Source organism: Rhincodon typus, chromosome 46, assembly GCF_021869965.1.
Source record: "Rhincodon typus isolate 14 chromosome 46, sRhiTyp1.1, whole genome shotgun sequence".
In the NCBI taxonomy this organism is placed as follows: Eukaryota; Metazoa; Chordata; class Chondrichthyes; order Orectolobiformes; family Rhincodontidae; genus Rhincodon; species Rhincodon typus.
In genome coordinates, this window is record NC_063377.1 from 10349615 (window position 1) to 10363796 (window position 14182).

The 14182-nt window shown below is 44.2% G+C and overlaps 1 protein-coding gene across 1 annotated transcript in view; it reads left to right on the top strand.

Annotated features, from left to right (window-relative positions):
- itga10 (integrin, alpha 10) overlaps positions 1–14182 on the top strand; it is an 81056-nt gene that overhangs the window by 12893 nt on the left and 53981 nt on the right. Inside the window, exon 2 of the mRNA XM_020514000.2 lies at positions 923–1034. Within this exon, the coding sequence (XP_020369589.1) occupies positions 923–1034 (112 nt within the window). The remainder of the gene's footprint in view (positions 1–922; positions 1035–14182) is intronic.

Below are 14182 nucleotides of genomic sequence, written 5' to 3' on the forward strand. Positions count from 1 at the left end.
ACTTTCTGAGGTCCTGAAAATCCAGCCCATTCGTGTCATTGTGTTTGTGAGAATTTGTAGAAGGTGTAAGACACTCAGTTGGATTACAGATGGTTACTTGCTGCCTCAAAATGCACAGCTGCCTCTCAATATCTAGAAAAGAGACAGAATTTTATTTATTCATATCCTGCCACATCTCAACATGTCCCATAGAGCTGCATAGCCAAATAGGTACTTGTGAAGTATATTCAGTTGTAATATAGACAGTGTGACAGAGAATTATGGTACAGCAACATTCCCACAAACCACAGCATGCTAAAGGATCCACTCAGCTCATTTTGTAATCCTGCTTGAGGGAGGGGATTTCACCGGGGCAAAAAAGCTCAGCAGGTCTGGCAGCATCTGTGAAGAAAAGTCAGAGTTAACGTTTCAGGTCCAGTGACCCTTCCTCAGAACTGGAGGATTTCACCGGGGCACCTGGGAGAACTGACCTGTAATATTTAGTTGAATGGGAGGGACTGTAATTTGACTAATTCTTTTATTGATTTTTATTATCTCTTCTTTTATTTGTATTGGAACTTTAGGTTGAGTACAGAAGAAATTCCCGATTGCTTCTGTATCTAGCCCTGTGCTGTACCTCTCCTGGGAGTATTTGATGGGGACAATCTGGTGGAAGTTGTACTTTTAGTTTAAAAGATTAGAGAGAGCTTTTCCTTTCAGCTTAAGAATAGAGGGAGCTTTACTCTGTATCTAACCCCATGCTGTCCCTGTTGTTGGGAGTGTTTGATGCGGACAGTATTGAGGGCACTTACTTTCAATTTAAAAGATTAAAGACAGCTTTAGTCTCTATCTAACCCTGTGCTGTACCTGATCTAGAAGTCACTGGTGGGCAGTCCACAGAAATTTTATTCTGCATCTAACCATCCATTATTTATTCTACTAGGCCTCAGTGACTCATTCAACATTAATGTGAAGCAAGCCAGGATCTTCAAAGGACCAAAGAAGAGTCAGTTTGGATATAAAGTTTTACAACATGAAGCAGAAGGTCAGAAATGGTAAGTTTGATGATCTGTTGGTTTTAAACCAATCTTTCCAACTACCTTTGAATTCTTTAGACACAAAATCATTTTTATTTTTATCAAAGCTTCTCAATCATATATATAAAACCTTACAAATGGGTACAAAACATGTGCCCCTAACCAGTTTTCTATATTGCGAATGTGGAGAACAAAATTAATCAGTGTTTGACTATTCATTTGATATCTACTGACCCCTGCTGACTACATGTGAGTGCAAGTCTGGCCAAGGGCAAAATGACACTCTCTGTGGAAAGTGTAATGAGTTGTCACCTGATACATGAAAAATCACAATTTGGGAAAAGTACAAGAGAATGGATAGTGTTCACAAAAGAGGAGTAACCTGGGAAAGGAGAAAGAAATCTCTCTTTTCGAAACTAGCAGCTCAGGGGAGAAGATAAATCTGCAGGTATCACCTGACTGTGAGATGCAGACTCAAGACATTTGTGCCCAGTTTCCAATTAATAAACTCTCCCCTCAGGTATGATGCAGTAAATACTGCTAGTGGAATCATACCTGGCTTCGCTTATTGCTATGATTTAAGAATGCCTCTGGTTATAAACCAAGGGACCTGCTTCTTCCTGCTCAATTCCTGTTTGTGCCTGAAATCAGTACAACTCCATTCCAGCTATCATAACTTGTCTGAACCTCACTGATACCGATCCACTTAATTCACTGCTCAAAAATAATTTCTGGAACTGGAAGGTGACCTATTACTGAGTAAGATCTTGATACACCAAGTGAGTAAAGGTACAGAATTTAAATCCGAGTGGCTGCTGTTAGAACCTCTTCAAGAAAACAATTTGCTCTGTCACTTTGCCTTGCTGTGTGAAATGTTGATGTTGTTGTTAGGGGAGCAGTTACAAAGGTGCTGATTACCTTTCAATGCTTCATCCAGTTAGTACTCTGTTTGCGAGTGCTGCGGCTGTGACTGTCAGTAAGTTATTCTGTGTTTTGGTAAAGTTGGAGTATGGACATCTCAGCAAGCCTGATTCTGACCCCACCTCACATTCATACAGACACTGTTTCCAGCAGGGACTACTGGAGAAAAGATTGGGTAAAAGGAACCTTAACTGAAATCCCCTCCTTGTCTCTGCACCACTGAAACTGGCCTTGCTTGACCTTAGCTAACTCAGCAAAGATGACGGTAGAACTTGGAATGTACTAGTTGGTATGGCAAGAGGATGAGATGTTTGCCTGGAGAGGAGTCAGGCAAGTCAACCTATTAAAATTGCCAGTGTTGTATGTTGAAACGATAAATGATTACCTGTACATGACAGTGATGTGTCTGTAAGGCTGTGTGTGCAGGTGTTTAGTCTTAATCATTTGTGGGATGTAGGCTTCACTGGCTGAGTCAGCATTTATTATCCATCCCTAGTTGCCCTTGAGAAGTTGGTGCTGAGCAGCCTTCTTGACCTGCTATAGGTAGATTTGCAAAGCTGTGAGGGAGGTGTAATAACTCAGCAAACTGGAAAGGAGCATTCTTTACTGTTGAATACCAAGGTAGAGCCACTAATCATGGCATTCCTAGACTAGTCCCAGCCCAGGTCAGACAATTCTGTAGAAATAGCAGGAACTGCAGATGCAGGAGTCAAAGATAACACAGCGTGGAGCTGGAGGAACGCAACAGGGCAGGCAGCATCAGAGGAGCAGGAAAGTTGACGTTTTGGGTTGGGACCCTTCTTCAGAAATGGGGAGGGGGAAGGGAGCTCAGAAATAAATAGAGAGAGGAGTGGTGAGGCTGGGGAAGGTAGGTGGGATGGTGATAGGTGATTGCAGGTAGCGAGTGGTCGGAATTGGTCAGTGAGGTGGGAGGGGCGGATAGGTGGGAGAGAAGATGGACAGGTCGTGTCAGGTCAAGGAGGCGGGGATGAGAGGGAGGGTTGGTTGGATGAGGCCGGGGCATGGGGAGGTTTTAAAACTGGTGACATCCATGTTTAGGTCATTGGGCTGTAGGCTCCCGAGGTGGAATATGAGGTGCTGCTCCCCCAGTTTTCTGGTGCAATTCTGTAGACCTGTCCCTAGGCCTGCTTTAAAGTGTTTTCAGAGATTTTATTACATAACCTCTGGAACAGGTGGGACTTGAACCTGGTCCTCCTGGCACTGAGGTAGAGACGCTACCACTGCAGCACAAGAGTCCCTAGGTCTGCTTTATTCAATATGTTTTGTAATCAACCTATTACAGAGATGTTAATACATAGCTAGAGTAGGTGGGACTTGAATTCAGGTCTCTTAGCTCAGAGATAGGTACACTGCCACTGTGCCACAAGAGCCCTTTATGGGTCTGCTTGTTTTTTTTGTATCTGGGAGGTTTATTGTACACAACAGAATAATTTTCCTACCACCAAATCGCTATGATTTTTTTTTTTGTTTGTAACTATTAACCACCACCAACAGTAATTGCTTGTGCAGCCGGTTAGAAATTTACATGCAAAGCTTGTAATGGGCAGTGTGAACCATCAAAAGGGAGGTTATGGAATTGGTCCGCTTTATTATTTTTTAAATGAACCTGTTCAGACATGTTATGAGATGTAACTGGGGCAGGTGGGATTTGAACCTAGGCCCCCTGACTCAGAGGTAGGGACACTACCACTGTACAACAAGAGCCCCCTGGGGTCTGCTTTATTTTCTAATCAACCAGTTCAGAATTGTTATTACACATCTCTGGAGTAGATGGGACTTGAATCTGGACCTTTTGGCTCAGAGGTAGGGACACTGCACCACAAGAGGTCTATTTGGGTCTACTTTTTTAAAATTATACACGGAAGGGTTATCACACACAGCAAATGGCTTTGCCACCACAAAATCACTGTGACTTTTTATTTGTTTTTTTCCAAACAAATAACCATCACCAGTAATCATTGGGTTTTTTACATATATGGAAGTTTTAGCGAATGACTTTGGCACCAACAAATCACCGTGACTTTTTTTGTTCTTTAGCTATTAACCACCACCAGTAATTACCCATGCAGCCAATTAGAAATTTACATGCAAAGCCTGTAATGGGCAATGTGAGCCATCAAAAGTGAAGAAGGGTGTAGGGAGAGTGGGAAGGGGTGAAATAAAGTGGAGTTGGAGGGGGAAATAAAACACTGATTCCCATATGGTGACCATCTGTCTCTAAAGGAAAAAAGATCATTGATGGACACTGCATGCTCCCTCCTCAGTGACTCCCAGGCACAAATGTAACCACGGAAGAGGGGCAGGCAGTCAGCAGATACGACCCCCTCCACAGCCTGCTGCCTGGATCTGTTTATAGCCAGACAGGCCAAGGCCAGGGGGTGACCCATGAGGGGGTTCTCCGATCTGCCCACACCCCTCTGCACTGGATGCCCAAAATTAAGAGCATAGGGCTGAAGTGCAATCAAAAAACACAACAAAAGATTTTTCAAATAACTAAAAAGAGGGCACAAATGCCCACAAACAATGCACACATGGTCCATGATGCAAAGTAAACAGTCAGGCTGGAACCCACAGTCTGCAGATGGGTCTGCTTCTTTTCTTTCCTTTAAGAATCAAACACATTGCTGTGAGACTGGAGTCACATATAGGCTGGCAGTTTACTTCTCTAAAGGACATTAACAAACTGGTAGATTTCTTCTAACAATGATCTCCTGGTCATCAGTAGATTCTTAACTTCAGACTTTTTTTTATTATTGAATTCAAATTTCACTATCCACTGTGGCAGGATTCAAACTTGGGACCCCAGAGCATTATCGTTATCTCTGGATTAATAGTCCAGTGATAATGCCACTGAGCCATCACCTCCCCCATTGGTCTGCTTTACTTTTGGACTGTTATTCCTTTGTGTTCTTTTTTATAACTATTTTCTAATCACCCTGTTCAAAGATGTAATTACACATCTCTGCAGGAGGTGGGGCTTGAACCCAGGCCTCCTGGCTGAAAGGTAGAGATACTGCCACTACACCATTAGAACCCTCTCTTGGTCTGCTTTATAAAGAGGTCAGGTGGTGAGTTCCAGCTGGGCAGGCCATTGCCTGTTACCAGGGAATTCATACCGAACAAACTCTATTTACTTATTAAAAATTATTTAGCCTAATTTTCTAATCAACCTGTTGAGAGATGTTATTACACACCTCTGGAGCAGGTGGGATCTGAACCCAGTCTCTTGTTCCAGAGGTAGGAACACTACCACAGTGCCATAAAAGGCCTCTCAACAAGCTCTGCAAGGAGATTAATTAGTGATTCCCAACAGGCCTTGTAGGGGTTATCACAGGAAGGAATTCCATGATTTTGACCCAATGACACGGAAGGAACGGCAATGTACTTCCAAATCAGGGTAGTGAGTGACATAGACAGGAGTTTGGAAATGGTGATGTTCCTATTTTTATCTGATGCCCTTGACCTTCTAGTGATTTTGGGTTTGGAAGGTGCTGTCTAAGGAGCCTTAGTGCATTCATCCAGAAAAGTGGGGAATATTCCATCACACTCCTGACTCATACCTTTAGATGGTGGATAGACTTTGGGGAGTCAGGAGGTGAGTGACTCAGTGCAGGATTTGTAACCTCTGACCTGCTTTTTTTAGCCAGAGTATTTATATGGTGAGTCCAGTTCAGTTTCTAGTTAATGGTATACCCCAGGATATTGATAGTGTGGGCTTCAATGATGGTAGTGCCATTGAATGTCAAAGGGCAATGGTTACATTCTCTCTTGTTAGAGTTGGTCATTCCCTGGCATTTGTGTGACACAATGGTTATTTGTCATTTTTCAGCAGTGAATGGGCAGTGCCTTGGACCTGAATGTTTCTGGAGACGGAGTGTTTTTAAGGCCTTCTTTGACTGGTGGGCACCACAGGGGCTGGACTACAATTTAAATTTGATACATTTCCCTTCCTTGATAAGTTTTCCTTTTTGTGAGAGATGTAAGAGATGTCAGTTAGTTAATTTGTTTATTGTTTGCTGAGATGGGTATAAAGAGATACTGGAGATCTTGGAGTGTAGTTGGTAGTGCCATGTCTCTGAGCCAGAAGCTTTGATTTCAAGTCTCACTCCAAATGTGTTTGCTGTGGAAGGAGTGACACAGCTCATGATAGGGTAACACAGGCTGACAATCAAAACAAAAACAAAGTGCTGGAAATACTCAGCAGGTCTGGGCAGTGGCTGTGGAGAGGTAAACTGATCATGTTTCAGCACTGACCCTCTATTTAGTACATCCATCCCTTTTTTTGTGATAATGGTGTGAGTACTTTTTGACAGCAAATGTGTAATAAATATTGAGTCAATTTCTTTCCACCATACCACATGTCAGCACAAGGGGAAATATTGAAAACATTTGTGCGTATTGCATTTGGTATGTCTTTCATATCTCCAATGTCTTGGTTCCCGAACTCTAACATATTTCTTTCATTAACCACTTTATTCATTTATTGAAATCAGATTCCTGAACCTGATTCCTGGCTGCAACTGCTGCCAGACAAACTGAGGATTCCGTTCAAATCCAGTCAACAGAACAATAAAGAGATTGCAGACAATCCTTTTCTGGCCCATTATGATTCAGTAGCAGGTCTGGCATGTATAACACTAACTGTAATATTGGTATTGTTGAAGTGATTCACTGCAAGGTGTGCTGTGTTTCATTTTTGGAATATTTCTGTTCATTTTTCTCCCGTTCCTTTTGCGCTTGACTGAATTTTTCCAGGCTCACTTTGACTGCCAAAGGTCAGGGACAGATTGGGTGGTGGGGGGAACTGATCCTGTGACCACTAGATGGAGATTAGAGCTGGCATCCAGAAGACTTTCTGCGCAAGACCAATTATAGACCCTGTTGGGAACCCTTTGCTGCCCTTTTTATTGAAGAAATTGAGGACCACATGAAGGCCACAGAAGGTGGAAGTATAGGATAATGAGGAACTTTTAACTAATGATGATGTTATGGTAAACTATATTCATGACCCAGTTGCGGTTTCTGTTCCTGATCATATCTACTGAATGACTGATTGTGTCAGTCCATTGGATGAGGAAGGATTGGGCTTGATTCAATGACAACAACATGTGTTGGATGACAGGAAAGCCTTGCATTTATGTAGTGCCTGTTTGAAATACAACGTTCCAAGGTGCGTCACCTGGATTTGGCATGAAGATACTAATGTAGCTGATCAAAGATTTGGTCAAAGCAGTAGGTTTTAAGGAGCATTTTAAAGGAGAACTTAGGGCAGAGATGTTTTGGAGAGAATTCTGGAACTTGGCAGCTCACAACACAGCCATCATTAGTGAAGCAATTAAAATCTGGTATGTTCACGAGGTCTCAAATAGAAAATTGCAGAAATCTGAGAGGGTTGTATGGCTGGAGAGAATTACAGAGCTATGGAGGACTGATGCCATGGAAAGATTTGACAGCAAGGATGGGAATCCTAAAACAAAGATGTTGCATGACTACTGGGTGAAGTGAGCTTGGTGCAGAGTTTCAGGTGGTCCACATATTTCCGAAGGGTATAATGTGGGAGGAGGAGCTGAGGCACAAGTGGAGATGGGAGGTGGACATATAGGGCCTTAGAGGTGGCACTGATATGTGGTTAGAAGAATCTTGGAGTCAAAAATGACACAAAGGATGTGAAGAATCTGGCTCAGCCTCCTATGATTCCTGTGAGAAGAGGGAAACCAGAGAATGGAATTTGTAGCAGGGACTGAAGACAATAGCTTTGTTTTTCCTCATACTTAATTGGATGAACTACCTGCTCAATCAGCACTGGATGTTAGATGGGCAGCCTGGCAATTCTGAGACATAAGATGGGAAGGGAGTTGGTGTAAGGTAGAACCAAATGTCATCATCAGACATGTAGGGCTGAACCTTACAGTATTTTGGCTAAATATCAGTTCCATCCTGTTTCATGAAAAGTTTTTCTCTGCGAGGCCTAGAGAGAGCTCTCACTGTACCTTACTGAACTCGCTTCATTAACTACCCACCCTGTCCCAAGGCACCCAATTCCAGCCTCATTTTACCAGTCGTTACACCCAGAACAACTTGCTGTTGCTGGGGTAACCTGGAATGAACTGGCATTCGTGGGGCCATATTAAAAGGCCGTTATGCACTCGGACAAACAGATCTAATCTGGAGCTGCCATGCTAGGTTCTTAACAATTGCCCTTATCATAACAGAGAAGAGAAAATTGATGCCCCACTTTGTGGGCATGATCCTGGTGGACAGGGTGATGCAGAAGCAGATGTCCACTATTCCTAGGACCATGATACCAAACCATGCCAACCAGGTCTGAGGCTGCTACCCAGATCACTACAGTCTCCGCTATCAAGAAGGATGCACAGCAATGTAGGAAGAAAGGTAAATGACCTTCTCTCCACCAGCATTAGTGCCACTAACCTCTCCCCGATACTTCGCACTCACCCGGCCTCGTTACTCCACCCACCCACTACCAAGGGTCATGCCCTACTATTCTCACTATTGCCTGCTCATCTTCTTTCACTTGCTATCCACCACACCAATCCCCAACACAAGTAACTCTGTCCCCTACACTGCCTCCTCAATGGTTACTTCTTCCAAAGCGCATCAATCACACTTTTCAGGGTTAAATGCTTTCTGTCACTGATCTTGACTTTGACCGCTTAAGCTGACAGTGTCCAAACCCCTAGACTGGTGTTAAGATTGCCTTTAACTTGCTGCGTTAGGGGCTTCTGACTGAAGGCCATTTCCCTTGACTGAGAACTACTGGCAATCGTGACAAGCTCCCTGGCTTTGTGTCTGCGCCAAATGGAAAGGCAAGAGAAAAGTAATAGGAGCTTCATATCTCTGGTGGAGGGGGAGCAGTGCAAAAAGAGAAGGCAGGGTAGGGATGTTGTGAACATCTGGTTAGGCTTAAAATGAATGCATGCCAAGAGAGCAGGCAATCAGGCTGGAGATGTAGGCCACTGCAGTCCTAGAGCTGGGTGCATGTCCTGAGTACACAGTATCCTCGCTGCAGAATTACAGTGATAGCTACTGGTACAGCCTGAAGTGCAGCTCTGTAGTGCAGAAGGGTTCCCTGAGTGGATTGTAGGTTTGCCATGAGGGATCCTAGAAGCAGGCACATGTCAGATGCCATTGTCTATGGATGTGGACTGTGCCCTGAGATGATTATGCCAGTGTCCAATGTAGTGAGCTGAAGCCACTAGGCACCCGCCCTGACTTCCATGTTGATGGCTCTTGGCATCCAATTTGTTTGCAGCAGGTGACAGTGTAGAAAACTGCATTTTAATGAGGTGAGATATGCAGTTAATAAGGTCATGAACGAGCAATATTCGCTCTGAAGTGACAACTCACCACTGCCTAGCGAAAATTTTGCCTCGGTGCCTGGATCTTCTTTAATAGATGCAGCAAGTTGTTCCTAACATTGAGATAGTCCTTGCTGGACTTTCATAGAATCCCTACAGTGTGGGAACAGGCCCTTCGGTCCAACAAGTCCACACTGGCCCTCAGAGCATCCCACCCAGACTCATGCCCATATAATCCACCTAGCCTGCACATCCCTGAACACTGTGGGCAATTTAGCATGGCCAATCCACCTACCCTGCACATCTTTAGACTGTGGGAGGAAACTGGAACATCCAGAGGAAACCCATGCAGTCACAGGGAGAATGTGCAAACTCCACACAGACAGTCGCCCGAGGCTGGAATCTAACCCAGCTCCCTGGCGCTGTGAAGCAGCAGTGCTAACCACTGAGCCACTGTGCTTCTCACATGATTCTGCCACACTTTTCACTATAGCCCACTTATTCAGGCTCCTGTAAGATTCTGTCTGTGGAAACTGCTTCTGTGGCTTTAGATAGTATCACTGAGAGAAATGAAAAGGGACCAGGCTTATCTGACCTGTCATAGAGTCATAGAGGCATGCAGCAAGGAAACAGACCTTTCGGTCCAACCAGTCCATGCTGACCATAATCCCAAACTAAACTAGTCCCACCTGCCTGTGCTTAGCCCATTTCCCTCCAAACATTTCTTATTCATGTATGAAATGTGTCTTAAATGTTGTAACTGTACCTGCATCCACCACTTCGTCTGGAAGTTCATTCCACTCTCCGTGTGAAAACACTGTCCTTCATGTCTTTTTTAAAATCATTCTCCTCTCCTCTTAAAAATATGCTCCCTTGTCTTGAAATCCCCAACCCTGGGGAAAAGACACCTGCCATTCACCTTCTCTGTGCCCGTCATGATTTTAGAAACCTCTATAAGGTCATCCCTCAACCTCATACGCTCCAGTGGAAAAAAGTCCCAGCCTATCCAGCCTCTCCTTATAACTTGAACCCTCCAATCCTGGCATCATCCTGGTAAATCTCTCCTGAACTCTCTCCAACTTAATAATATCCTTTCTATAACAGGGTGACTAGAACTGGACACAATACTCCAGAAAAGACCTCACCAACGTCCTGTACAGCCTCAACATGACGTCCCGACTCCTAGTCGTAGCCATGATAAATAAGGGCAGTTCTCCAAAGTTGGAGGCTAGTGTTGTCAATCATTTCAAAGGTGCAGGCAGGGTAAGAAAGACGACAATAACGATGAAATGAGCTAACTTGGGTCAGTAATGCCTCTGGACACCTCGAGGAGGAAAAAAAGAATGGAGAAAATATTTTTAACTCCAAAAATGAGTCATTCTCAATGTCTGATTCTACAAAAAAACAGGAAGGGTAGAATATGATTTCCAGGTCTGAAATTTTCTTTTTGTCTCTTCAATTAGAAAGTACGAGTAGCTCTCTGCTTGCTCAGTGCCAGTTTCTCATCTGTTTCTTTCATTACTTGGCTGATTTGAAACTGTTCAAAAGGAGAAGTGTTGGACAGAGTAGCTCGGACTTGGCTGAGCTGTTACAGTCTGACAGCAGTGCTATCTGCTGATATCATTTCCTTTGCTGATAGAATTCTTCTTGTACAGAGTCCCAGAATTGTTGGCTGCAGTATACCTACACTGACTCACGTAAGTCCGCATCCCATATCTCTCAGTTGAAGAACCTTTACAACTGCACCACTGCCCTCAATTGTTTTTCTGTGAACAGACCACCCTCCCCCAACAGAGGGGTTGAGACTCATTGGGTTAAGTTCCTCAAGTGTTAGACAGCAGCCCAGTATCTCACTCATGTAGGCATTCTTCACACATTATAAAGAGGTGTCTGTGTCTGTGTCCGTGTCTGTGCCAGTGCCTGTGCCTGTGTCTGTCTCTGTGTGTGTGTGTGTGTGTGTGTGTCTGAGTCTGTGTATGTGTGAGAGAGAGTTAGTGTGTGCGTGTGTTTATATCTCCCTTCAACACATCACAGAATCACAGAACTTTCAATGAAAGAGGACGCCATTCAGCCCATAGTTTCTGAAATAACTGCACAAAGGCTGGTATCCCATCACCAAGCCACCCTTTATTTACACATGGAGAGTCCTCGACACTGATTCAGCTCCTTCACAGCCAGCTCTCAGAGTGAACAGGATGTCTGACACTCCTGTCAGCCAGGGCTCTCTGTTTGGACCAGCTTAACAGCCCCAATCAGGGAACTCATATTCTATGAGGGCGACCTGGCTGACCTTATTACAATTGCCAGCAGGGTGAGTGAGTAGTATATGTGATCAAGAACCTAGGCCTTCCCATGCACACACTGTGACCATATCCAACAAACAAGATGTCTAAACTGAAATCACCTGACAACACAAATTGACTATAGAAACTGGGATCTTAGTGCTTTGTATCATATTTATTTGACTTCTTAAAAATTCTTTAATTCATTCACGGGTTGAGGGTGCCGCTGGCCAGGCAGCATTTATTGTGCATCTATAATTGCCCAGAGGGCACTTTAGAGTCAGCCACATTGCTGTGGGTCTGGAGTCACAAGTAGGCCAGACCAGGTAAGGATGGCAGTTTCTTTCCTTAAAGGACATTAGTGAACCAAGTGGGTTTTTCTGACAATCGACATTCGACTCTTGATTCCAGATTTTTAAAAAATGTAATTCAAATTCCACCCCCTGCCATGGCAGGATTCAAACCTGGGTCTCCAGAACAGGAGTGTCAGACATCCTGCAAGATGCACTGCAGAAACTGAGCAGAGATCCTCAGACAGCACCTTCCAAACCCATGACCACTTCCATCCAGAAGGACAAGGGCAGTAGATATATGGGAACACTACCACCTTCAAGGTCCCCTCCAAGCCACTCACCATCCTGACTTGGAAATATATCGCCGTTCCTTCACTGTCGCTGGGTCAGAATCCTGGAATTCCCTCCCTAATGGCATTTTGGGTCAACCCACAGCAGGTATACTGGAGTGGTTTAAGAAGGCAGGTCAGCCCCACCTTCTCAAGGGCAACTAGGGACAGGCAATAAATGCTGGCCAGCTAGAGACGCCCACATCCCATAGATGAATGAAAAAAAATTACCTGCATCTCTGGATTAACAGTTCAGTGATAATACCACTAAGCCATTATCTCCTCGATTGTTGTTTTCCTTTTACAACAGCAATTACTGGGGATGCTAGAATTCTGAAATTAGAATAGAAAATACTGGCACACTTTATCTGTGGACAGAGAATCAGGGTTAATGTTTCAGGTCATTAATCTTAAGTTTACACTCTTCACTACTTTTCCTTAATTTGACCTTGTCAGCTGTTGTGCTCTTACAGTTAAACTTTCTGTCTATTCCTGTTGTGCTCTGTTTATCTTGCCTAACTTGTTATACTGCTCTGTGCCCTTGATTCTCTCTCAATTCATTTATTTTCCCCTCCTGACTGCTCCCAGCCATTTCAGTTTAAACCTCTGGTTATTTGGCTCACCTGGATACTAGTCCCACTCTGCTGTAAGTTGAATCCACTTCCTTGTGCCTATTCCCAGTGATTGAAACTCTTGCCTCCCTTACCACTGCTAGAGACATTCACATCTCTCACTCTTAGCCAATTTACACATGGCTCACATTGTGACAGAGTGATTACTATCTTTGAGGTTTTGCATTTTATTTGCTTCTTAAATTCTCTCAGCAGAACCTCTTTCTTCATTGTAACTAAGTTGTTAACACTAACTGGATCCTTCCCTTCCCAATCCCAGTTCTCCAGCCACAAGGAGATGTCCTGAACCCCTGTCCTGAACAGGCAGCACTATCTTTAGAACCCCTGGTCACAGCTGTATAGCATAGTTATTTATCAATCTGACTATATCAAATCTATCGCCTACCACAAAAACGTCCTGCTCTCCACAACCCCTCAGCCCCTGACCTCCCTACCGAGGTGTCTTGATCCATTTTCTGATCCACTGTGTAAAGTTTGCCATCCTGCACACAGGTACCCCCCACCCCCAAGAACCTTGTACCTGTTAATAGGGGAGGGGCTGAGGCTGCTCCAGACTTAGCAGGAGACCCTTACCTGCCTTGATTACTATGTCCAGGTTTCAGAAATTAACAATATGAACAGAGTGTTCTGATAGTCCGCCAAGAACACCGATAGCCTGTGTTTATACAAATGCTCGTCAGCTTTGTAAACAATCTAGGCCATTATTACTTGTGGCGATGTTGCTGATTCGCTGCCCATGTTTGACATTGGAAACTGGAAAAGTACATACTTACCTCAGTTCACCTGGACCAGCCTTGGCTGGATGGGGTGCTGATGGGAGCAGGGTGGCTAAGTCAGCTTACAAGGGTTTGCCAAGCAACGATCCCTGTTGGAATGTATGCGTATGGACCATGGTTGAGAGTGCGGTTCCGTTCACAGGAAGCTGCTTACACTTTGGTGAGGCCCTGACAGTTGGTTGTGTCTGTGCAGCCGAACTCCAGCAAGAATGAGGAATTCCAAACAAGAGAAGACAGCTCTGGCTGTGTACACAGCAAAGTAATAACCTCCTATAACCACCATACAGTCCATGCTGGTGTTCATATCCTCCACCCCTCTTCATCTCTCACAATCAGCATATCCAAGTATAGAATCAGAGTCAGTCATACAGTGTGGAAACAGGCCCTTCGGCCCAACTCATCCATGCTGACCAAGTTTCCTAAACTGAACTAGTCCCTATGGCCTGTACCTTTCCCCTTGTGTTCTTATGTAGCTTTCCTTTGAATGCACCTTTACTATCTACACCATTGACCCTTTGGAATGGTGATTTCCACATTCTCACCGTTCTCCAGGTGAAAACGTTACTGCTGAATTCTCGATAAAAACCAAAAGA